Genomic DNA, 26,373 nt, shown 5'->3' with positions numbered 1-26,373 from the left:
TAAAAACAGAAAAGAAGGCGGTGGGATGCTCCTTACTTACTGTAGAATGCCAGTTGCTTCAAACATCTGGAAAATTATCTTCAGAGCTTATCAGAAAATACTGTAGTGCCCATTCAAACAAATCTTCTGTACTCAGAGACTGCAAGTAGCTACACCTGCTTTCAGACCCGGATTTGAAAAAGGAAATTAAAGGAAACGTCTCAGGCCCCTTCTGCCGCAATTACAGAACTAAATATATCCAAATTTTATCCATAGCCCCTGACACCTGCTCCATTCCTGTCCTCAACCCTTTCAACAACTCCTGCTTGCTAAGAAACACTTTTTTGACACTACTTAAGTAGCAGTCATTGGAGCTACCAGGATCAGGAGGCAAAGCAATGCCTCAGTGTTTAAGGAAGCTGCACCCAGCCTCTTTTCCCCCTGATGCTGCTATTCCTGTCATTATCCAGACACTTGGCATTTCTTATGCTCTCCTTTTAATCCATCTCCTGGGCAGCAGCAGCAACCAGAGAAGACTGAAATACAGGTAGTAAGCATCAGGGTTAGGATAGAATAGAGATCAGCATAAGTGCTGCTGTTTTACTACCACCATCTTTGCAGAATTAATGTAAACAGTCCCATATACTGTGTCTGACTTTATAAGAAATATATCTCTTTAGAAATCAGACAGAGTGGTTCTAGAAGAGAGGCTTGGACAATCGTACTAAAGAGCCCTCAGAGAAGAGGGAGTAGGAACTCTCTCTTAGGTGAGACACATCCAGGCTGGTAATGAGATAGACAATAAATGATTAAAGCAATCCATAACTCCAGCAAGAAAAATTGTTGAAATGCAGAGGAAAATTGAGATGTTTGTAAAAGAACAACAAAATGAAGTAGCTCTATGCATTTGGTGTGTAACATGAAACCAGATGTCACAGGGATAACAGCAGTTAAGGGGAAATAGAATAATATTCACAGCTGGAATGTGGGTACAAGTGGTTCAGGAAGGCTAAAAATGAAAGTACAGCTGGTGTATGTTAATGATACTAGAGATTCTGAGAGAAATAAAAAAGTGATAGCATAAATTATAGCATTGCTTTGAGTGAAAATAACATAGGATAATAAAAGGGGTTATACAAAGAGAATGGATGGTATCCTGCTATGGATTTTAGGTGTAGAGTTGTGGTAGATGTAAATAATAACGGAGAAATGTGGTTTTGTAGGAGATGTCTATTTATTGGATACAAATCAGAGAAACTGCTGGGCTTGTTAACTCAATAATTACTAGATCACCACAGGGTAATGTTGGTGTAAGACTTCAGGACTGTAATAAGTGTTGATGATACTAGAGAAGAAGTCATCACCAAAACCAACTTCAGCTGTAGTGACCACAAATTGAGAAAATTTATATTTAAATAAAAAAACTATGCTAAAAAAGTAAAGTTTTCAGTTTCAAAGTAATACACTGAAAAATTGAGACTATTAGGTGGCAAGTAAATTGGACAGAAGGACTAAGATTCAAGTGTAGAGGAAGTAGGGAATTTATTTAAATCAAAAGTCCAAAACTATAAGGACTTTGCATCCAAAACAAAGGGAGAAAAGTTTAAGAAAGAGTTACAAAGCTGTGTATCTGCGTCCAAAAGGGAATTAGCAGCAGCCTTAAAAAGTGGTCAAGAAAAAGAGACATTTCTGGGAAGCAGATATTACAGGAATAAAGTGAGAATTAGAGCTTCCAAAAGAAATAAAAATAAATAATAAACATTTTATAGCCACTGATACAATCCCTGATCAGGAAAAGAAGTGGAATCACAATATACTGAGGATAGGAATAGTATGAATATGGCCCCAGAATTAAATAAATGCCTTTGCCTTGGTTTCCAATGGGCAATAGATAAAATATAAATAAAGGAAAGTATAATCACCTGTCAGAATGACTCTGTCAAGCATCAAAATGAGGCAGATGCAGAAGTTAGATAAATTATACTAACCAGAAATAAAAGTCATAATAGTCATTTAGAGGGAGGTAGATTCTCTGTCAGTTTGATTTGAGTATAAATATTGGATAGTTTTCATAAAACAACTATGTTACAAATCGTGACTTGAGTTTTTACACGATGAGGAACCACAATAAGACTGCACTATTGCTGTCATCATTTTGGTGATATAACTGAAATTTCTTTCTGCCGTCCTTCACCTGGGTCTGATTCACAAAGGTATAAAGACAATTGTTTTCCCTCTAGTAATTGTGGTTGTTTGGTATGTTATAATCAATGTGAATTCCATGATTCACTTTCCATTCTTACATTTTGGCATTGCAGGCTGCAGCAACTAAGGGTTTGACACTGTCACGGCATCATGAAGAACTGCAGTTCCTCTCAGGATAAGCAACCTGTGGTCAGATTTGGGTTCCTCATGTTTATTCAGGGCTGGGTTTGAACTGACTCGCCAGGCTGCGGGGATACACAGTCAGTGGTGCCGGCACCAGGGACGGGGCAGGAACCTGAAAATGGGAGGGCAGAACCATCTCTTTCAGCAAGAGCCTGTCTTGTGTCAGCTTAAGCTGATTGTGAAACCACATGCTAACCTAAAGCTCAACCTGTACTTGACCATGTCCCAGGAAAAGAAATTAGAGCTGCCTTTCTTATAAGGCCATTTTTCAAAATCTGGTGGATGTGTTCTGGTGGCCTGTATTGCCTGGATGAAAAGCATGCCTTAAATTTGTACTCTATTCGCACTGCTCTTGAACTGCAGATGAAGAAAGAACACCAGTTTTAGGACTCCCTTCTCAGAAAAGCCAGCTCTGTGGAACTCAAGAGCCTTGTAAGTACTTCTGTCTCTCATCCAGCTTCTGCACCACTGGCTGGTAAAACAAGGAAAGTTGTCTTAAAAAAATGCTACGTTTTATAGGGACAGATCTCCCTTAACATCAGGTGCCAGGATTGAAAGTTCCTTCTAAAATGTGCCATCTTCAAGAACTTTCACTCTTCACAGGCAAGTAGGTAAGGCTCGTGTACTATCGGTTTGGCAGCTGTGATATGCAGCAGCCACTTTTTCACTGAAGGAATTCATCAATAAAAATTGTTCAGGAAATTAGTAGTGGGTTTGAAAGTTCCTCTGTGAAAGCCTTAGATTTTTTTTTTCCTGGATATGCTGGCAGACACAGTAGGACTGTAGTGCAATTCTGAGTGCTCAGAGCTGAGACATGAGCTAGGCTAGGAATTGCAAATTTTTACCTCAGGTGCCAAAGTGGTAAAATTAAAATGGAAAGCTTAACTCAAAGAAGGGCTAAAACATTGATGTGAGAGGTAATGTAAAATATTTATAGGACTACTTGTGATTTTATCAAACGTGTTGAGGGAAAGGACTTTGAAAGGCATTGATTATAGTAAGGATCGATGCTTCTGTGATCCTAGACAATTAGGATGTAAATGTGTGTAGGAAAATATATTATTGGTTTCGGGTTTTTTTAAACAAGGACAGTACAAGTGGTAATGCTTCCTATGTCTGAAATTAATGTTGATTATTATCACATCATTCATACAGTAGAAAATTAAAGGGGCATCACTTCTGTGACTACACAGCTATATTCCCAAAGACTTTGTATTTTTATCTTGTTTTCCCATTGTGATCACATGTATGCAATGGCATTAAAAAGGTGTATATTCAGGAGGCTTCAGTTTGCTGATGGCAAAAAACCACTTGTTTTCATCTCACTTGTTTTGCTTGAATTTTCAATTTCTTTTTTAGTAGCTGTGAGAGTGTAGATCAGGAGTGAGAAAGACTGCTGATATGCCATCCAGGCCAGGCAAAGGAAACATGCAGATTCAAGGACAGGAATGGAAGGAGTGTGATATTATCCCTTTTGACTGAAGGTGTAAGTCTCTGTTTGGGAAATTAATTTGCAGCCTGAGATTTGATTATTCCCAGCTGTAATTAAAAGGGCAGGTAGTACCTATTGCCAAGTTACATTTTCTTCCCACTCTCTTGCAGCAAGGGTTTGCTACTGTTTCTTTTGGATAAAAGTTTGCTCACTTTTCGATACTTTGAGATGCATCTTAAACACTGCAGAGATTACAGCCAGTGCAGAATTTGGCAACTTGCTTATTAAGTGAGGTACTGGTCTGTTAGCAGCATGAAATGTCATTCACTGGTCTGACTGCCAATATTTTTCAAGGTTACTTTTAAGAACCAAATCATGATACCCAGAGCAATGTGAGGACTGTCTCCTCCCTGCGAGGTACTGACAGGATGGTGGCTGGTGATGCCAGGATCTCAGGGTGATAGAAACTGGAATTTACTCTCCATGTGGTTCAGAGCAGTTAGAGTTTCTTAATTTTCTGAAGATGTTCTATAACCAGCAAAAAAGGTTGAGTTTGGAACTACCACTGCAGTGGCAGACATAGTTTATGACAAAAAGGATGATGCTGGCGCCAGGGGACCTGTCCCATTGGATCAGCGGCTTGGTGTGTTTTATTAATAATTACTTTTTAAGGGTTTATTAAGTGTGACCCACCCAAACACTGTCATTCTACCAAACCCATGAAATTACTAAATACCATGTCCTAATGCTTTTATGTTCTAAGCTGTCGCCCGTCTGTCTGGATCTCATAATGCTGCAGTACTGCATCTGAAACTCTTTGCCTACAAGTTCTTTGTCTTGCTGTCACATCATGGGAGGGTTTTTAATTAATCTGCAAATAATATAGTTCTTCTTGTAATGGTGATTCACCAGGGCAACTTTTACAAATGTCTGTGATAGAAAAGCATTAAAAGCTTTTATCAGCCTTTTCTGTAGGCTGTGACTAAATGCAGTGGGCAAAAATCAGACAGCTGAAACAAGTGCCAGTTCTTTCATTCTGTGGTGACTGATGCCCTTACTGTGAGCCAATAGTTTACGAAACAGGAGAAAATTTCCATGTGTACTAAAGGCACAATAGCCACAATTACAGTTCATTTTAAAATGCCAGGTTGAAAATGCTGGCAGGTTAGTCATCCCTCACAGAAGAGCAACGGTCTCTGTTGAAGGAACTGACTGGATTGCTGTGAGATTATAGCTACCTGAGCTCTTCAAATTTGTGTTGGACTCTTAAATGTTGTAGTTTAATGCCAGTCAGAAGGAAAACAGATTTGATCTCTATAATTCAGCTAGGCCTGATGGAATTATCCCATTTCCTCTGTGACATTAAAATCAAAGCTGCTGCTGATCTCAATATTGCTTTTTATATTATCTCATACACGCTTTCAGAAATACTCCACATAGGAAGAAATCTCATAATTTGGAATACAATGTTATAGAACAATGTATTTATAACATTTCTACATGGACCGTGTGTTCTCTCTGGCATATGTAAACATATTCTTTTAATGAATATGTATAGTTTTGATGTTTTGAGGCATCATTAATTCAGCACTGTTTGCAGCCCTGTTATTCTTTCTAATTATACAGCTGATAAATATTCCAGTGTTATAACCCTGAGAACAGTACTGCAAGGTAAAAAATTGCTTTCTGTTGTGTTTTACCAAATGGATTCCTCTCCTTCACTAGGAAGGAGCTGTGAAGGAATTACGTAGTCTCCTGAAACCGAGTGCTGTAGAAACCGATTTGAAAACATCTTGATTCTATTAGTATTTGTAAGCCAGAGGACAAAATTGGCTACCCTGATAGTTAAAACATTTTTAGTGTTGTGGATGAACTTTTTATTACTACTTATTGGACTTACCCTGCTACAGCTTATTATCCAGGAGTCCAGCATATTAGTCTTGCAGTGCTGAGGGTTACTGAGTAGTTAGAAAGTCTCATGTCCCCATTTGCAGAAATATGTGGTGGTTCACCAAAGAGGAAAAAGAGGAATGAAACAAGACTGGTGTGTGCAGTACTCCCAGGAGATGTGTTATGGTTTTCACCACACTGCACACTGGGGTCTTTTGGTGCTAGTGGGAGTTGGTAACTGAATCTATATGAGCTGTAGTTCCTTATTTTCTGGGTTCATTCAAATACTTGGTCACTCAAACTACCAAATCACTTATTTATCTTCACCCAAGCCATACAAGAAATCTCATCTGTGCTGTGCGTGTCTTTTTTTCTAGGGCCTCTGTAAGCACATGTATGAGATCAAAGTACTCCAGAGGCAGCTCTACTGACATATAACTATTCTGTAGCCATCTATTTAAAAAAGGCAAACCCATCTTTCTTTGCATTATTTTGTTAAGATTGCAAACAGAACAAATATGTTGATAATCATCTTCAGATTATATCTACCACTGTCTCTTAAGAATTGAACCTACTGGTCTTAGTACAGCTCCAGTCTGTATTGATCATGATCCACGTTCACTGAAAGGCTTCAGCTTAAATAGAAGGAAAAAAATAAATCCTCCTCTTTTTATCCAGTTTGGAGTTAATCTTGAACCTGTTTTCAATAGATTTTTCTACACTGTTTCCATTTCAGGTTTCCTTTGGTAATATTCAGTCTGTTATAAAGTCTGCTTACCTCTTGTGAGCTTCCACACAGCTCAGTTCGACCTACAAAACCTGCCCAAATGGAGAGAGAAATAGGCAGTTTTCTCCTGCTGAGTTGATGTTGCCACAGCTACACTACTACCAGCACCTGAAATGCCTGAACTAACTTAAGTGAGCTGTGTCTGTTTAGTGACTCTGGCATTAGCCAGCATTTTAAAAGATCAACCACCTTGGGTTGTGCAGCAAGTGTGTGTTTTGCCTGCCTACGAGAACATTTCAGGACCCCCGGTTTTGTGAACTGAGACAAGCAGTTTGCTGAAGAAGTTAAGCCTGTACCACTGACTGAGCCTCTGTGACTGACTGCAGCACTGCTGACAGATAGGTTTGTTCACATGCTACTAGCACCATTCACACAGCAGCCCATTTTCTCCTTCTTGCCACCTCATCTGTCTTACAGCATGTTCTTCTGGTCTCCCTGGGGATAACAGCTCTCAAGAAAGGAAACAAGTCACTTTTGTAGTGCTCTTCAGTCACAAACCTTGTCTTTTGCTTGGTGATGTTTGCTTTTTGTGATCTTTTAGAATAATTTTGGCAGTTCCAACCTCTGTTGAGAACAATAGCACGCCATTACAGACAGAGCTGACAGCGACACTTGCACTTCTCTCATATGAAACAGTATACAGTTAGCTTGCAGAATTCAAAATGCAGCTACAATGCCCTTATCACGTCACATTTTTCTTTCTTTTGCTCAAACTTCATCTTGTTTCAGTTCTAAAAAACAATCAGAAAGCCTTTCACCTTTCACCCCCTTCTTGACCAGCACCCCTGTCTCACTTTTCTAAGACGTGCTGGCAAAAATTTTTCCACAAAAAAAAAAAAAGTTATGGACTGTTATCCATATCTCATTTTCCTGGCCTTGAGGTTTTCATTTAAGAAGCAGAGATGGGCAGCAAAGGATTTGATTGCAGAAGGTATATGCCTTATGTGCTATTTGAGCACCTCCAATTTCCATACCAGAGGAATGGCCATATAGATAGTGTTACTGAGATATTCTTGGCTCTGGTCCTGAATCATCAGCAAGGATTGTGGGTTTACTATTAAAAGAATAAGTGTTTCTTTAGAATCAAAACAGATTACTCTAAAGCAAGTGAAAATGACCAGAGCTCCAAGCCAGCCTGTCTTTCCCAGGATACCGATAGCTAGAAAAAAGCAGAGGTCATGGATCATGTTCTGTCACTTCACTCTATTGGTATTTTTCATGTTTCAGGCAGACATCCAAAATTGTACACTTTTCCACAAAGCAAAAGCAACAGAAACAAAATGGCAATAATAACACATCCACTAACCATCGTTCCCACACCTACAATCTTGACACTACAACTGGGAATCTAATGTGCACCTTTTCCTTTCTTCTACTCTTTGCCTCCATGAAGTAATTAGAATATTCGTATTTCTTCGTAGGATAAATGTATTTAGAATATCTTTCTATTATTCTCAAGTATCTGAAGAAATTTGCTTAACTTGTGGTATTACATTTTGAAAGACAAGGAATAATTTAAGGAGCTAGTTTTTCTAGATATGATCTAGACAGGATCCAAGTACTCTCTAAACTGGATCTGTGAGATTTTTGATACGCTGGTAATTCATTTAAAGCAAGCTAACTCTGTTAGCATGTACAAGAGACATCTGTGTAAACCCAGAGAGAAATTCCACCTAAAGAAAGTCCATTGTGTGAGTCCATTCTGCTGTCAGATGATGAACAATTTTGTCTGTTGAAACACACCTTTTCCTCTTGAAATACCTGATTCTTTCTCATTTTTTGATACAGTGGCTTCATTTGGGATCCTGATAATAAACTTCTTTGTATTGATTGCTGCAGCAAAACTTAGGCTATGGTTGAAGTGACTGAGGAGACGAGGAGAGATCACCTTTTAGCAATTTTATTCTTATGCTCTAGTTTCTTCTGCTGTCCAGTGATAGAGGTCTTAAGGTTTCACTCACATAAATATTTCTAGGGGCTCAGTCACTGACTGGGATAAGAAGAAAGCCAGGTCTTACACTGGTCACTCTCTTCTGACCTAAACCTGGAATATGTGAGAAAAAGTTTTTCTTCCATCCCAGCTGTTGCTCATCTGAAAGCAATCATCATCACTCGTGGGTGAATTTTCACCCATTGTTGTAGCAAACCTTCACACCTTTTGAGTGACAGCAGTAGTAGTATTTTTTATCAACTATAGAAAATGACAGGAGCTTATTAAATGTGGTGTCTAACTCATGCAACTCTCAGAGATCAACAGCCTCAGAACCTGTGGTTTCTGCTCCAGGGCTGTGTAGACAGCGTGCCTTTCACAGAACTGTGGGCAGAAGTGCTGGGCTGGTTACTGCCAGGCTGGGTTATAGGGTTATAGCCCTGAGCTGCTCCTCAGAGGCTACTGTTGTCTCAGATCTTTCAGCAAGGTGGCACATGTAGTTCTTTCCTGATACCATTCTATTAGAATGCTTTTCTTGCATCTTTAATGAAAGACTTCGGTGTGAAGGCAATGTTATTAGTACAATAATTACTACTAACATGATTAGCAGAATTGTTTTAGCACATTCGATTATTTTTTTTAAATCATTCTCTGAGATTATCAATATTAACATGCTTTTGTTTATAAACTACAGCATATAAAATTTTTTATCCATTGGGAATTTGAATTTTTTGCTGATTTACCTGTATTTTCAACTGAATTTTTAGGTGAAAGGTAGATAGGAAATCTGTAATATTCGGTTTGTCTTTCATCATCACTGCTGCATGATGTCATCTGTCACACCACCACCACCATAAATGGTTAGGACTTCATTTTGTTCCTTCTTTGTGAGGTGATGAGAGGTGGGACAAGCCACCCCTACCCTATTGGACAATAAGGGCAAAGTTTGCTTTTATGTCCTGTTGCACATCCTGCACTAGATGGAGGTGAGAAGTAAGGTCAAAGGACGTACATAGTTGTTTTCCCTAACACAGAGCAATCCTCTGAGTTCATTTAAGAACTGTTGATTTATGATCAGGGTAATTATCTCTGTCTCCTTTCTTCTCAGTATCTATAAAATATTTCTGAATTTTATTTGTAAGAGTTTTCTTTCTCTTTTGAAAGCGTGTGACATGGTTGGTTTTCCAGAACTAGTTATTGTAGTGCTTGGGGCTCAAGATCTTGCTACAGAATGTTATTTATTGGTTGTTCACAAGAAAAGTCAAAGAATAGTTCAAGCATCCTTGAGGGCATCTATTTCAACATATGTAGCACAAAAATGTCACCATTTCCTTCTGGGAATATACTGTATTGTTCGAGAGATTTCAGTAAAATTGTCACATGCCACCTTTCTAAAATAGCTGCATCAATGGACAGTATAACCTAATGTAATTTAACACAGAAGTCATGATTCGCCCAGTATTTGTGGGTGTGTTCTCATAATCTGTTCTGGAAATGCTTAGAATGTTATAGAGAATGAAAGTGTTCAGCCAAAGCAATAGTTAATGTTAGTTATTAAAAACCGAGAAGCTGAGTGCAGAATAAGAACATATTTTTATATGTTTTTCTTATCCTATAAGCAACTATGTGGTATCAGCACAGTCATTTAGGGGGAGGTGGGTGGGTCTTGCCTTCCTTTTCCACCAAGGGACATATAACTGTGACAAATGTATTTACTGCTGCTTTTCAGAGTTGCACACTGGTACAGCATCACAGTTCAACACTTTGTAAAGGCTTCCTCTCCATTTTGGAGGATAATAATGTCGTTTGTTTGGTTTTGGTTTTCAGACAAGAAGCCCTTCTTGCTGCCATTAGTGAAAAAGATGCCAATATTGCTCTGCTAGAGCTTTCATCCTCTAAGAAGAAGACCCAAGATGAAGTGGCTGCACTGAAACGAGAGAAAGACCGACTTGTGCAACAGCTCAAGCAGCAGGTGGGTAGAGGAGGGCTGGGAAAGAAACCGGTTAATAATCTGATGTAGGATTATCATCTTGATTTATGGAACTAATAACGTATAATCCTGTCGTATGTTGGGATAGAAAGTGCATAAACAACGATTTCAAACTAGCTACAGGTCATGAAGTCTGTGAACCATAGTAGAGAAAGAAGAGGACTCAACATTGAGGGAAGTTTCTTTCTGTCCCCGAGTAGTAAATGTGGGATAGAATGTATAGGAAATTGTGAATGAAGAGAACATTGGCTATTATCCTCTACAGGCACAAATAATCACAGATTCAGGGAAAAGTAATGATCCTTCTCTTAGTGGTTTGTATTTGCCTTCTTGGTGAAGAAGCATAGATGGAAGAAGATTCTCCTTGCTGTAGAGCTCGAATATGAACGTGTTAAGCCCACACAGTCTCTACTTTGATTTTTAACCTGTGACAGGAGCACCATATGGGAATGCCAGCTCCTGGAGTAGACTTTAGGAGGTCTCGTGCTTGTGAGGAGATTGGTTCTTTCCTATTTCTGACCTCTCCCATTTCTAAGATATTTTTGTGTTGGCGTAACAATTAGAAAAAGTATGATTCTATTCAAGCATTTAATACCATATTTCAGTATTGAATGCAATGTGAAAAATATATTGCCAGTAAAACACAGAGAAAGCAAAAGGCATCCCTGGCAATAAGAGATTTAGGACCTGAAAAGATCTGTGTAGATTTTTCACTTCAGCACTTCTAGTGTTTTTTTCTGAATTATTCCCTTGCCACATTCCTTGTAATAGCACATATGCTGCTGCCAATCCAGTATCAACTTCTTCAGTGCCACCATTTCTATCTTCATAAAGTTTTATGTGCAACATTTCATCTGTCAACCAGATGATTTCTGCTGCTGTCAAAGAATGTAAGACAAAAACAGGTCTGCTTTATGATAAGAGATTTCTCTGCTTCTTCCTTAGGAAACACAAGTAGGTTATTGGCCATATTGTTTAAGATAACAATTATATGTGGTTTAATTGAAGAATAGTAGTTTTGGAATTTTTTATACCAGCTTCAGAATGAGCAAGAAGTATGGGTTACAGTCTTGTATTATTTACTTCTGAGCAAGAGTTGTAATTGCTTTTGCTGGTCAGCCAGATGATCTTCTACTAAAACAGGATTCATAAGTGTTCACAGAAATGTAAAGTACTTGTTTTCTTCATGTAATTGTCTGTTGCTGTAGCAGCCTTAATATATGTTACCACTCATTTGAAGAGAAATTAAAACTTTATTCTTAGTTCTTGTTGACCTAAGTTTAATGCAGGTGCTTTCATGCCCCTTGCCCTTTCCAGTTTCCTTCTGATTATCCTTTGTTGGTAGATGGAACAATCTTTAGTACTTTGTGGTGAGTTTTTTCCTGCTGAAAATTTGTGTATATTTAGTGTATTAAGGTTGTGCTTATCTGTAATGACTTAGGTTTCAGTTAAGTGATTTTTTAAACATTGTTATGGTTCATATCATTATCTTTCAGTGCTATATATGTAGTATAAGTATAAAATCAAAGGTATTCTCCAATGCATCCTCAGTTCCCAAGGCAGGATATATGTTTACATGTAAACAATCTAAACTATATAATTAAAAAAATACCTGAGAAATATTTATGTGACCAAATAGAGATTCGACACATCCTCACTAAATTCTATCCTACATTTTAAGGATGTGTCATCTTTTATCCTTTTTTATGTACAGCTTTCAATACATTGAAGGAAAAACTCTACAAAGATGTTTATAATAGGGCAATAATAGTCACCACCTGTAAGTTTCAGGGAATCTGAAGTCCCATTTGTTTTTTTCAGTACCAGTAGTTTTGGTATATACTTTTCTGCACAAACTCAAATCACACCAACTTTGACAGTTCCAGAAATAGGAGATGGGTCAGAAGAGAAGGTGATGAGATTTTACAGTATCCTCATTACTGATGTAGTCAAGGGGAATCTCATTTTTCTACATGCTTTGCAAATATTCTGTGTACTTGGCCCTCGCAGTCCTCTTCAGTTTTTACAGGTCACCAGCCTCATATTTTCCTCCAAAACAGCTATGCTGCTTCATCAACTTAAGCTTTCTCTACATGGACCCTTTTCTGCATCTTGAGAACAAGGGTCCATCTGTGTTTGCCGGCTCCACAGAACCGTATCACATTTCAGGAACTTCCTAAAAGTTCAGCTGTAATTCTTAAATTTAGAGTTGAAATTGTGAATGAAAAAATCTTTCAGACTTGCACATATTGAACACAACTGTTCAAAAAAAGGCAAGTGATGCCACTAATCAAGATATTCTGGAAGACTTTGAAAAGCAGTTCTGGAACCCAAAAAGTTTATTCAACCATTCAGATCCAGAGCTGTGAGCCTGACCTCGCTAATCTCTGTTTCAGAGCTGTTGAGCTCCCTGATAAGTATTTGGTGTTTCCATCCATCCCAGTGCTAGGAAATGCTTAGACTTTGTGGTGGGAAAGCAGCTCTTTCAGTTGGCGGGCAGACACAGTTGACTAAAAGATTCCCGTTTCCACGTACGTAGGATGCAAATAGAAATGCTGAGCAATATCGGAAGGGGGTGGTTTGTGGGAAGAGTTATGCATGCTGTGGTACCATAGGTCTGATTGCTGAATCTCATTGCAAACTGGAAAGAGCTGGAAAGAGCTTCTGACGTAGATAGTGCTTTAGGAAAGCAATTTTCTGACTATGCTGCAACAGTGAGTGTGAATGGATCCGAGCATGTAGGATAGAATTTGGATTATGCCTTTTCATTGCTTGTGCTGGTTATTATTGACTAACTTGCTGTTAATTGCCCTTTCTTAGAGTATAGAAAGATATAACACTCTCACAAAACAAAAACTTCTTCTAATAATTTCAGGCGATTTTTATTTATTTGAAAATATTGGCGAAGACACATAGATTCATCAAGGAAAGGTTGCAAGGATTCTGGAGGACGCTGTGGCGTTCCTCACTGTAACTCTCCTTTCTCCTTTCCCAACACTGTCACGTTCCCGGTCACTCACAGGGCAAGGGCACTGCTGCAAAAGAGAGGGAAGGAGTCCTGCCAAAGACATTTTGGTTCTTTAATTTCTCTAAGTATGTGCATTAAAGTTTGGATGAAGAGAGGCATTTTGGAAAGAGGATATGGCATCAATGTTGTTTTAATTTAGAGTTTCTAGGCTCTGAATTGCAGGAATGTGCCTCAATATAGAGACCATTTCCTAATGAGGCACTCGGCATTGACCAGGCTCTCCAGTAAATGGAGCTGCCTGTTTCATATTGGTTGTCAGTTTGTGTGAGGGATTTCCTCTATCATTGGAAAGGCAGGCCGATTGCAGGGCGAGGGTCACCAGCTAATGTGGTCCCAATTTACTTCCTCCCAGGGTACTTTGTCTCCGTGGGTAGTTCATGGAGAAGCAGTGGTTGGGAGGCTGCTTCACCAGAGGGGGCCGGGGCTGATGCAAGAGAGCAGAGCTGGAGGTTGTCTAACCAGGTCCAGATGTCGCGCGGCGAGCGCCAGCCCGCGCGCTCGGGTTGTGCGCCCTGGAGGAGCCCCCGCCATGTGTGTCACACTGGAATTCACAGGGGCCCAAGGAGCCTTGGCCTGCTTTGTGGCAGCACATCCACTGCTCATCTGTTAGAAAGTAGCCTGTTTGCCATTTATTCCTTCCCTCGTTGAGCTAAGTTTTAAGGATCGGGATATATTTATTGCAGCGGAGCAAAGCACTGCTCTTCGGCTTTGAGTGGTAAAGGGAAGGCATATCTGAATGGGCTGAGGTTTTCCTGTCTGTGGGCTTTGAGCCTTAAACGCTTGGGGTTTTCTGCTAGGAGCTGTTTGTAGCAAAGGCTGTCATTTTCTGTATTTGTACAGTGTCTAGCACAGTGGGGGCCTGACTTGACCAGCATCTCTAGGCACTGCCATGCCATAAATGCAAAGTAATGGTATTAAAATTTTTAGGAGGCTCTGAACAGTATTAGTGTCTGTTTTCTGAGAGCATGGAGCATTATTCAAATGAATTGTTTGTAAATCACCATATTCATTTGTAGTATTGTATAATATTTCATAATTATTATAGGTTCTTTTATAATAGCAGGAGTTACCAGGAACTAGCTGGCTCAGTATTGTTGATGACAAGATATAAAAATTTTCATTTTAAGTGGTGCGACTTCAGGTTACATTAGTACTGGGTACATTTTTATTATGCTGCCTTTTCCTAAATAAAAGTTATTTTCAGATCAGTTCCTCAGTCCTTTATGAACATGTTGAGTTTTCATCCTATACTTCAGCATGCTCACAGAACCAACTAACATAAGCTTTCTCCACGTATTTCATGAACATATATTTCCATCTATCATGCAAACTGTTAGTGAAAAATACTGAATAGCTCTGTGGAACCCACTTGATTTATCCCGTTACGCGTGTACACTGTTCTTAAAGAGACTGTAAGTGAAGGAGACCTTCAGTCTTGGAAAGTCTTTTCTATGACTTTGTCTATCATTTTATGTAATCTGTAATGTTACTTACTGCAATTCAAGATCATTCCTATTTTTTCTATGTCTTATGGGAAAAAAAGGCTTTCATGTTCTTGCCATAGACACACTTGCTGTTTGTTTACACTAGACTTAGTGAAAAGAGTTCCTTTCTTTTTTAGTGAAGGGAGATAAGAAACCTCCTGTTGTTGGAAGTGTGGGTTATGTAGTCAGCTTGCTTGCCTTTCAGAGGAATCTTTAATACCTGTCATTCCCTTCTACTTCTATATCCTCATCAAGATTGTTCCTTCCTCTGTGGGCCAGCATGAATTTGAGAGACTGTTATTTACCATTCCCACAAATGGAGAGGAATTATTTGGCGGTGGCTAGTAATAATAATAGTTAGCATTTATACAATATATAATATATATTTTATCTAGCCATGCAAGTGCCCAAGCTGTTTTCCCTGTGCTACTTTGTGCCTCTTCCCTATAGGACTTTGTCTGACTTTATGAAGCCAAGGTACTGCAAAGACTGGTTTTCCAAGTAAATGTGGTTCATGGGATCATGGGAAAGAGGAAAGAATTTTAGATTCCAGAATAGCTTCTCCCTCCAAAAATGCTATTTTCCCACTGTTACTTGCTTCCCTGGAAACCCTGCACACTGACACCTGACACTCCTCTGCTGTGAACTTTTCCAAAGTGAAGTTCCACTAGTTGGAGTCATTTCTGTTTATAACAAGAGAATGTAAAACAGGTCAAAGGAGACTGACAGGCAAGCATTTTCCTCTTACTGCCATGGAGCTGTATCAGCATGACCACACTGCTGGCAGTTTTTATTACCACCCTGCCTGATGAAATAATACAGATTGAGAGAGGCATTCAGTTAGCTCTTTGCTTGCCCTGATTTGAAACCATGTCTGATGAGAGTGATCACCCTGTTAGCAAGCAAATTTCTTCTTCAGATGACATGGATACAATCACTGCAGGTAATTGCTAAATGTGGTGCTGTTTCTTCTGTAACAGAACTACTGTTGTTCTCTAAGAAGTCTCAGCAGTGTGACAGTCCCCTCTGAAATTCAGTGAGGGGAGGTTTCTCCCAAACCAGGAGGCAACTTGGCAAGTTTAGGAAGATTTTTGTAAGTTGTCTTGAGGGTGGTGGTGTTGGCTTTTTTATAGATGAGAAAGAAAAGTTAATATTTGAAATGAGTGATGAGATTCAGGGCACTTGGATCCATCTTTGTTTATTGATCTCTTCACCACAGTACCCATACTTGCACTAGCAAGAGTCCAAATAGATGCAAAAGTGGGGAAGGAAAACCTGTGCAATAAGAAAGTAAAGAACAGACAGATGAGTTCTAAGGGATCACGTTTAAGGGATCATGATTTCTGCATGTATTGGTTAGAACAGAAGGCACACTGTGAATTCTGGTGTTCTCTGCATGCCAGGTTAACCTATTTGAAACAGCTACAGATTAATGCACTTTACCAGAAACTTTTCAAGGAAGAGTGAAACATTTCAAGAACTATTATCACTTATAGGGGTCTTGTTACATAAATAGTGCACTCACAGCCTCATTTGTATACTGCATGGTCTGTAGAGTCAGTGTAAAGTCATCTTTTTTCAGATTCTTGTACCACCACTATCTGGAGGGTCAATTGCAGCTTTTCAGTTATTGGCTTTAATATACAAAAGTGCCAAAATATGTGGTTTTTATGGTATATTCTTAGCTGTACTAACAGGGTAGCTGGCATATATGTGAGCAGGCCAAAGTGGGGGAAATCACTCTGTACACTTCCTATTCAGGAAGCTGTTGGACTAGAAACAGAAGAAACTTCTGGCCAAAGTGAATATATATTCACTAATTGGCTCTCATCAAGCGTTGCCAGCTGTCAAATTTAAGCATCGTGGCTTTTGTCGAAGGCCTGTAATCCACCTAGATTATCAATCACAGCGTTGCTTGTTTTGCCAGGCTTTGCTCCTCAGTAATTGTTTCTGTCAAGGGGGAAGTTTCTGCCAGGAGCAGACCCCAGCACCCTGACAGCAGCCGAGCAGGCACAGAAAGCAAGGCTTTGTCATGCCCTTGAGCAGCGCTTCCTGAACAGAGCACAAGAAGTCCTTGCAGATTAAAAGAAAGCACCTTCTCCCTGCCATGTGTTCCAGACTTTTTTCCCATCATTTTTAATCATCTGTTAGTGCAGTAACAGCACTCAGTGCAGCGTCAGCAGTCTTTTTGGGGGCAGCATTTCGCTTCTCTGTGGTATTACTTATGCTCCCATTCCCCTCTCCCTCCTCCTTTTACCTTTACCCTTTGCCTCTGGTATGACTAAATAATAATGTATGTTCAGGTGAGCTCTTTGCTGTCGCTGGCCTCACAGTGCCAGCCTGTTGGCTCTGCTGTAAACAGCCATGTCTGCTTTCTGCTTGTGCCTTCACTCATTTCTCAGCCTGTTCTTTCTGGGGTATTGCAGTGGCAGCTATGGAGGTTTGCTTGAAGGGGAAGGTGTTTTGCCTCACTGACAGAGTGCGCTTTAAGATTTATAAAAGTACTGTGAAACTCAGATGACGATACAGTATCTGCTACCATTTCTTTCTAGACATTTGTAACATTTTAAAAAATACTCTGTGGACTAATCCCAAGTTTGTCCTCAAATCCAAGTTTGTTTCAAAAGCCTGTTTCATTCTATTAGAAATATTCCTCTGTTTATTGAATATATTAAGATTTTCATATTCTAGCTTTACTGCTTTTTAATTGACTGGAAGTTTGCACAAATAAGTTTAAATTAATTGGATAATTGTCAACAGCATCTAGGGCCACATATACAGTAGCTCTCATTCAAGGCTTATGAACTCCTGTAGTAAATCATTTAGACAACATTGTCTCTGACTAGAAAATCAGGATTGCTGGACAAGTCTAGGTTAGCAGCTGAGAGACCCTGTGTCCCATTTTTGTATGTGACCAACTTGATGGAGATGGATATCAGATAAGATTGTTAAACCTATACTGGGAGAACCAGGCTTGTTAGCAGTATTAAAGAGTTAAGAATACTCAGTAAGCTTGGGTTTCTTCAGAAGAGTGCACTAGGATGTCTGATTTGAGGCCTGAAAAATAATCATTCCTTTGTCTGCAAGTAGTATTTCTGGACATTAGTGCAGTGTAAAAATAGTCACTGTCATTTCACATCACAGTTGTACCATACTACAGTGGTTTACTGTAGTTATCGTGACACAAATCACTGATCTGATACACAATGTTTTTCAATTAAATAAAGAGAATATATTAGAGCAGGTCTGTATAATGCACACATCCTATAGAGTATCTATGTAATTAATTCTATTTCTTCTTTGCTACAAAGTTTATGTTGAGAACAGTTACCTTCCCTAGTTTCTGACAGTCTCTGTGTTAGTTTATGAGTCATGAGATAGATTCAAAAGCTCAGAAAGAGTGGTCTGAACAGCTCAAGATTGCCAAAATAGTTGTTCATTCAAGGAATACAGTTATGGGTGCATCTTCTTTTGCTTAGCTTCTGTGGTTTGTGGGGTAGTTGGGAAGGACCCATACATGACTGCTCCCTGTTTGTTGTCCAATGTACAGGATGTGCCTCAGGGGTAAAACATCTGAGACTCTCTGACCATCAGTCCTTGTGGCTGGGTTGGTTTGGCATCACTCTATTGGTATTTGAATTGATGATGTCTGAAGGATGACTGGAAAATAGTGATTTTATGATTACATTTAAATCTTGTCATTTAGACCGATTGTTTAGGGAACTCTGAAGTGTTGGTAACAGGGAGGATTCCACTTAAACATGTAAAAATTCTTGATGAAATAAACCCATGAATATATTTTTTTTGGAAGAAGCAGCAATTTCACACCAAAATTTCAGATACAGGAAGGTTTTGAATTACTTGTTTGAATTCAGTAAAAATACCAGTAACCATCCTTACTGGTATTTCATTGATTGGATGCAGGTTTTTCTATACTAAATTAGTCCTGTTCATTTGAGCTGTTTTACCTGACACACTGACAATTGTCTAGGAGACACGTGTCCCTTTACCTCAGCTTCATTCAAAATGTGCTAACTTGGTACAATATGCTTATCTCTTCCTACATTTATTTATTATTCCCCGGGGAACATACAACACACTGAACAGTTTCATGCTGATGTTATAAAGTGGACTTTATTTGTGGTTACTTGCCTTTGGATGAAAAGGTTAACAAACCTGTGACATCAACAACTATCTTATATAAAAAGCAATTCACATATTGATAGTCAGTAGAAGTGTAGTGGCAGAAAGCTGAAAGGCATTCTACCAGCTTTAATATTGATTTTAATTTGTGTAAGGTCTGTAACTGGTGAGGTGATAGATGATTCAAGGTGTGTTCCAAAAATGTGTAAAGGAGAAAGTGAAGTCAGAGATATGAGGTGACTGATTGGGTTCATAAACCAAATACATAGAAGGTTTCAAGTAGATTACAGATTAACAGTTGTATGACTTAATGTGTTAGTGATGTGTTCTTTACTTGAAGGGGGAATGATGGAAAGAATAGAAATACGTAATGAAAATTAATGATCTATAAGATAGAATATATTGCATATTTGTGATTTTACTGTGTTATTTTGGGAGTAACATAATAAATCAGTGCTTTTTTTGCTCAAGAAGAGAAAAATGCATAGTCTACAAAAGAGAATTTTAATCCCCATCATCTTAAAAATTGATAATGGAAAAAATTAAGTCTCAACTGTATGGAATGAACTTCAGCTTCAGTAAACAGTGAACTGTTGATGAACAGTAATCTCAGGTATTTTTGAATACTGAAATACCTCTCAGTCTGCAGATATTTTTCTTATCCACTGTATTAAGCTCCTTAAATTCTGAAAATCGTTTCCCTATTTGAAACAGTCTGAGCCTACTCCAGTAAACCAAATCTCAGCATAATGAATATGTATTGCAGGGGAAAATAGAAGTTTCATCTTGCAGTTGGAAATCTAAGATATATGCTGTCAATTAGGACTAGTTTCTTGATAATAACCCTTCCCTAATTTACATAGCAAGTTGTGGAAATTGCTAGGGCAGTATAGCAGCTTTGTCAAAAGGAGACATAGATTTATGAAATTAAGCATCAGTTACTTGCATTAGCTTCTGCAAATGGATGGGTGCTGGTGGCTGCAGATTGCCCTCAGTTCTGGTAAATTCATGGTGGTGTGTTCTGAAGAATCCAAGTCTTAGAAAAATTACTATTCATGTTTTGGTGCTGAACAAGTGATGCCTTTTACTCCTTAATAAGTACGTGATGTTTTCTCTGGCCCTTTTCTAAGATGAAAAAATATTCACAACCAGAGAAAAGCTGTGCAGCTTTTCCCTGGAGGTCATGGGTTTTGCTGCTTGACATTTGTGAATGTAGGGAGGGGATGGAGATTTTTCTGCTGGCTGCTAACTTGGGAAGCTGTGAGGAGTCTGGAAACAGCTGCCAACTCTGAAAGGTACAAGATGAGAAAGTTGATACTGATGGAGATTCTGCTTCCAGTCCCTCCCTTGAATGAGAGTCTGGAGATGATGCTGTCAAGTCCGAGTTAATGATTTTGGCAGATCATCTTTCGGGCAGTTGTGTTCAACTGTCTCTGAGCAGACCTGCATTGAACACGAAATAAAGGAATGGTTGCTGTGTGTCCTTTCAGGGATTAGTACAACATTGTACATGAAGGCAGAGTAAGTCTCAAACTCAGTTATCAGAAGATTGCAATATGATTTTACTTGGCATAATTAAACATTTATCATGGGGATATAAGATTAATTTCCTGATCAGGTACCCTCAGTTATAAATACAAGTAATTTACATGTTGCACAATTTTAGGTTGTCAGCAGTACAGGTAAATGTTAGTCTCTCAACTTCTGTAAAGCTTTAGTCTCCAAATATGTGTTAAACTCTGATCACAGTACTGATGCCTGGGAGAAGTAATGGTCTTTTATGCTGAATACAGCCTTGGTTAAGGGGTAGCTATTTTATTAGAGGTTTTGTTCTCTTTGAGTACAACTTTACAGCCACAGAACCTAGTCTTTTGTTCTCTTTCTTTCTGTTTGCCACCAATGCCCATCTGTCTTAGTGTGAATACAAATATTTCCTGTAGTTGAGTAAACAAAAAATAAATGGAGTTCTCACAGCTAACTCCAGACAAGTTCTTTTCTGGGTCTGAACAACCTAGGTATCTCTTGTTTTTACAGTGGATTTTTATTGTGGAGGGGGGGAGTTTAACTTTTTAAAACATTCATTTTCACTGTTGTACCACTCTTAATCCTTTTAGTAATTTAAGAAATTACTCTTCTCCCTTTTTTCATCTTAACATGACTTATAACCATAATTTCTGATGCCAAGCCAGTGTGCCCTCCATCTCCTAAACACTAGAAGATGTAATCTTGGCTTTGCCTCCTTTATTACAGCTAGCAACCCAAACTTCTGCCAACTGCTGACATTAATGGTGTTGAAAAAATAATAAAAGCAATATAATGATCCTTAAGAACACACACATACATAAGTTGTTTAAAACTTGGAAGCCTGCAGAGGTTTATTTGCTCTGTGGAAATAATAAGGACTATATCTTCTCATTTTAGTTTTTTTTCTTTTTTTTTTTTCCTAAGGGGAAATATATTTATTTATACATCGAGATCTTCAGTTTGTGCACCTTTCAAGTGTCTTCTTCACAAAAATTTTAGTGGTTCTGTAGCACAGATGGAATTTTTTAAGACTTTTTTCTAAGCTTTACAGTGTGCTTTACAGTGCCCATTGGGTGGGCCTCTGTTCATATGTAATGTCATCATCTAATGTAAGTCACAGAAAAACAACAGATTAGGAATAGAGCAGGCAAAGATGGGAATACTGTCTGGAATGCAGACACCTTAGAGAAATTCATCTGGCCAAGCTGGCACATCTCCACACATTGTGTGCCATGAATTTTGTAGAAAGGACAAGAATTTCTTTTCTTAGTAAGAATAATTTTGTAACGAATACAGCAGAAAAACGAAATGGTTTTTCAGTCTTTCCAGCTTAGTATCTAAGCTTTGACACAGATTGAATAGGAAAAATCAACTTCTGCTGGAAGAACAAGAAAAGAAAGTGTTTTATTGTAGTCCTCCTTGCTTGTGTGCTGCGTGCAAGAGCAGGGAGAATGGATAAGAATCGTCTGTCCAACTCTGTACTGCACATGTGCTGCTGTGTGCTTGGGTAGGAATCCTGCCTCTGTGGACCAAACACAGGGACAGTGAGGATGGACAGGAATCCTGTGTCTGCAGACCACACGCACAGATGGTGTGGACAGACAGGAATGTAATGTCTGTGTGTTTGTATGGATATTATGAGGCAAGGCTCTTCTAGGTGGATGTCAACCCTAGTAATTGGCCATACAGAAAAAATTCTTAACTTTAATTTAGTTTGGGGTAGCAAAGCTCTGTTGGTTGTCAAAGGAAATGCCCTTTCAACTCTTCCCTCCAGCAGTTACCATGCAAGATTTTGCCTAGATTCAAAGATGAAAGAAAGGCACAAAAAGAATAATACTGGGTTTCTTTTTCTTTTATATGCAGCAGCTTTTAAAATTATTTTGAGATCAAGCATAAATAGTCTTGAGGTTTCATTGTATGTTTTTTTAAACAGTTGCTATCAACACTGTTTATATCATGTAGACACAGACACATTCGTGTATATACCCAGAGCTGGGCTCTGGGTAGTTACAGACAGTCTGTTGAGATGATACTGAGCAGCTCACATCACTTTAGCATCTAGGAATTTGTATCTGTACATAACTACTTTTTTTGCCAAGAACAGCATGTATGGAGGGGAGGGGGTTTTGCTATTAACAACTTTTTGAAGCTGCAGGCAAATGCAATTGAAGTGATGAGTCATGTAACAATAAAAATATGTAACAATAAAAGAGCTGTGGTCAAAACACTGGTAGGTACCTTCCAAAAATAAAAATTGCTGGATAAAGGAATGCTTTTACTATATTTGTTGTAAAGACACAATCACAATAGACAAAGATTGGAAAACTTCCAAATCATGTCAGCTAGGAAAGGTGTATGTAGATACACATGAGCAGATGGCCTACAAGTGATATTGTTGAACCAGGGAATCATGACTAGGTTTCAAGATTTTACAGTAGGATGCATCTTGTATGTAAATTCCTGAATGAGATTTTTGCCAATGGGTTTTCATAGGTACCACTGAACTGAGAAACTTTCTTGTTTCAGACTAGGAGAAAGGCTGAGACAAAGGCGGAGTGATTGAAGTGGTTGTGTTATACAGGCAGCTTTGTGAAGCAAATGCATGTGGATTTATTTTGGAAAGGAGAACCAAATAGAACAACAAAAGAAAGGGGGACAGAGCATGGTAGTTGAGGGTAAGATGAGCAGAGTGTGGAGTGAAGCTGAAGTGAAAAGGGAAGGAGAAATTTCAAGTGAAGAGTCATAACAAAGCAGGAGTCCCATCAAGATGTCAAACAAAGGTTGTTCTGTTTTTCATAAAAATATTTGCTTGTTCTATAGGATATGATATAGGTAGTTGAAGGGTTTTGCCTTCAAGTTTTTTTAACAGATTTTGTAAGACTAACCTTATCTGTAGTACTTAGTGTTGATGCTTAAATTGTGCAAGTTTAATGTAATCACAGAATCATTAATATACTGGAATGTGTTTCCAACCGCAGCATAACCTGAGATATCTTCTACATTTTGCTTTGTAAAACACGTGTCACCAACCTATCAAAGTTTTTAGGAAGAATTTATGCTCCAAAGTACATTTCAGCTTATTTTTTCCTCACTGCTTTTTTGTCTTTGCTTTTCTACCATTTAGTAAAATATAAGATGAAATTTTTAGCTTGGGTCCACAAACGCACCGTGAGAAGGGAAAAGTGAGAAAGAGGGAAGCGCAATCAGGAGTTTTCAACAGTTTGGGTAATGAGGACCATGACAAAGACTGGTATTTCATTTTGCATTATTATAGAAGTAGCATTTCATTTTTTTCTCCAAGTGAGTTGTCATTGGTGATATGTATTGAAGTAGGTTAAAGAGACAATAAACTGTATACATTAAACATTCAGCAGACACATGAACTAAGCATGAGAGGCTTGCTCCTGTTCACTTGAGAATTCGTAGCAGTTCAGCCTCCCAGAATCTTAAAGAAAGGCACGTACCACAGGATCAGAAAATTCCACTTCTGTGCAACATTTAATGCAAGGATATATTGGGAATCCAAATTCTTACAAGTCAAACAAAACATGCTAGTTTGGACTCCTTCAAAAAAGAGTTTAAATGACAGCACTATCCATCTGCTTAGCTGAGCTGTAGTTCCCATCCAGTAACTTTTCAATTTATTGACCATTTTCAACCAAATTTGACAGAGGGAAAGAAGTCTCAAAGATTGTGTAATTTATAGGAACTTAATTAACATCCACAGCTGGGTAGAGGCGAAAAAAGCCCAAAGTACAGCTCCCACACAGGGAAAGGCAAGAAGAATTGAGCCGTGATATATTTTGTTTGGCTGTAGCATACACATATGGCTGGCCATTCAGAACATACATACTTTCACACTGGTCCCAGCTGACTCTTGCCTGGAGACACCATGGGGGAGGCAGGCTGGAGAAAGAGATTATTATAGGGTTGAAGGCCATGGTTAGAAGATGGAGAATACAAATCCAAAGCACGCAGATTTCATTAGCCAGGATAAAATGGGTAATAAAGTGGACTCATATGCTCTTCAAGGGTAGCCATGCTGTCTGCAAAAGAAATCAGTTCTTCACTGATTAAAGAAGTAGTTAAGACAGCACAATAGACTGAGAGTGGATGTAGCAGCATAATTTAGCAAAAAAGCTAATTGTTGTTAAACTAATTTAAATAAATGAGTCTTTTCTGTTTTCAGAGCATGTGGCAGTAAAGGATACTGATCTTATTCTCTTCCGCAGTCAGGCTCTGCTCTGGCATGGTGTGGAACTAAGACTTGCCCTAACGAACTGCAACCATAGGGCAGGCTCATAACACAAAAAATACTTACCTGCTTACTTTAAACCTAGAGTATAGAGGTTTTAGATGCTCAGTACTGGAATGTGAATATAACCAGATCTCTTATTCTGTCTTAAGAATTAAAACAGCAGCTCATTTTGTTTGCTGTCGTGTCTTCAGACCAATTTCAGTAAATAATTTCTTGGGTTGTCTGCTGTGTGAGGGATCCAGGATTCTTTGAGACTGTTGTCATGGGTTACCACTTGTCCTGTTGATCCTACCTGAAAGGGACTTTTTGATGCATAGGCCATCCATTCAGTATAAATCAGGTATTTACAGTATGGTGGTGAATGTTCTCAGACTCCAACCCTTGCTCAGACATCTTTGAGATACAGGAAAAAGTATATTTCTGCCTAAGACCCTTACATGCAGTGGAAAGATGCCAAAGAAGAAACATACTTAGTTTGCTCCTGAGTAGTTAACCATGAGAGGAGATTATTTTTTTTTTTTTTTTTTTTTTAGTTTCCTTTGAAACCTGTGACTGGGCAGATTCCAGCTCTTGTGAAACAAGTAATTGAGAAAGGCAGTTCTATTACTACTGATCAGTCAGCCTTAAACGCAGCTTGAGGTATCTCTAAAGAGAGCAAAACAGAGCTAAAGGACCATATACTAAAATGTTCATATGGTGTAACACAAAAAGGAGTCCCAAACACTGATCTGATTGGGATTATTTTTTTTGTGTGTCACTGGTTTTCCTTATAGAGGAATCAGAGCAATAGATTTCAATAAACTTTATTACTGGGCAATTCCATAGTTAGTTATTTGTTCATCTCCTGAGGAACTAAGTTCCAAGAGACAATTTTCAGTACAGGGAAAATTTCAGTTCAAAGTTTATTTTTTAATCCCATCCACATATGTCTACATAAGTCAAGTCTCAGAGAGAATGCATACATATCTAGATGATCTGCCTCCTTTTGTTTAGGTCAAAGGTTTTTTGAATATGAATTCTCCAGAATGCAATTTCTCGGTAATTATCGCTCATGGGGAGATGAACAGAAAAACGAAATCTTTAAACACAGAAATTAGCTGAGCTGATAAAGTCTTTCATTTTATAATGTAATGCTGTTGTAACATTGCCAACAGCCATTGCAGAAGCCAGTATCTCAGGTAGAATCTGTTAAGTCCTTCAGGCTTTGACAAACCCCAGCAGCTGCACATGTTCTTTGTTGGGCTCACAAAAACGCAGGCTCCAGGACGTACAGAACTCTAGTAACAGGAATGGTTTTCATTTCTCTGCAGCTGAACATTGTACTGTTTGCTGCTAGTAGAGAAATCTCAGTTGCTAATCTTAACCATAGCCAAAATGAAAGCCAAACCTAACCCATGTGTCTTTTAAACCTTACAAACAAAAGTGACAACTCAGCATGTATCATCTCTTTACAAATTTGAAAAATATCTCCCAGATTATTAAATATCGTGAATGGGAAGGGGGCATAGAGTAAAACACTTGAAACAATCTTTCAGAGTCT

General features: G+C 38.6%; 1 protein-coding gene across 13 annotated transcripts in view; it reads left to right on the top strand.

Annotated features, from left to right (window-relative positions):
- Positions 1–26,373, top strand: part of ERC1 (ELKS/RAB6-interacting/CAST family member 1) — a 288,797-nt gene that overhangs the window by 220,780 nt on the left and 41,644 nt on the right. For all 13 annotated transcript variants that reach the window (XM_039383120.1, XM_039383129.1, XM_039383128.1 and 10 more), the window contains one exon: positions 10,234–10,378. In XM_039383120.1, coding sequence (XP_039239054.1) covers positions 10,234–10,378 — 145 coding nt within the window. The remainder of the gene's footprint in view (positions 1–10,233; positions 10,379–26,373) is intronic.

Source organism: Pipra filicauda, unplaced genomic scaffold (assembly GCF_003945595.2).
Source record: "Pipra filicauda isolate LSUMZ 115617 unplaced genomic scaffold, ASM394559v2 scaffold2_size9829703_pilon, whole genome shotgun sequence".
NCBI classification, from domain to species: domain Eukaryota; kingdom Metazoa; phylum Chordata; class Aves; order Passeriformes; family Pipridae; genus Pipra; species Pipra filicauda.
This window is presented reverse-complemented; position numbering and strand designations above follow the sequence as displayed.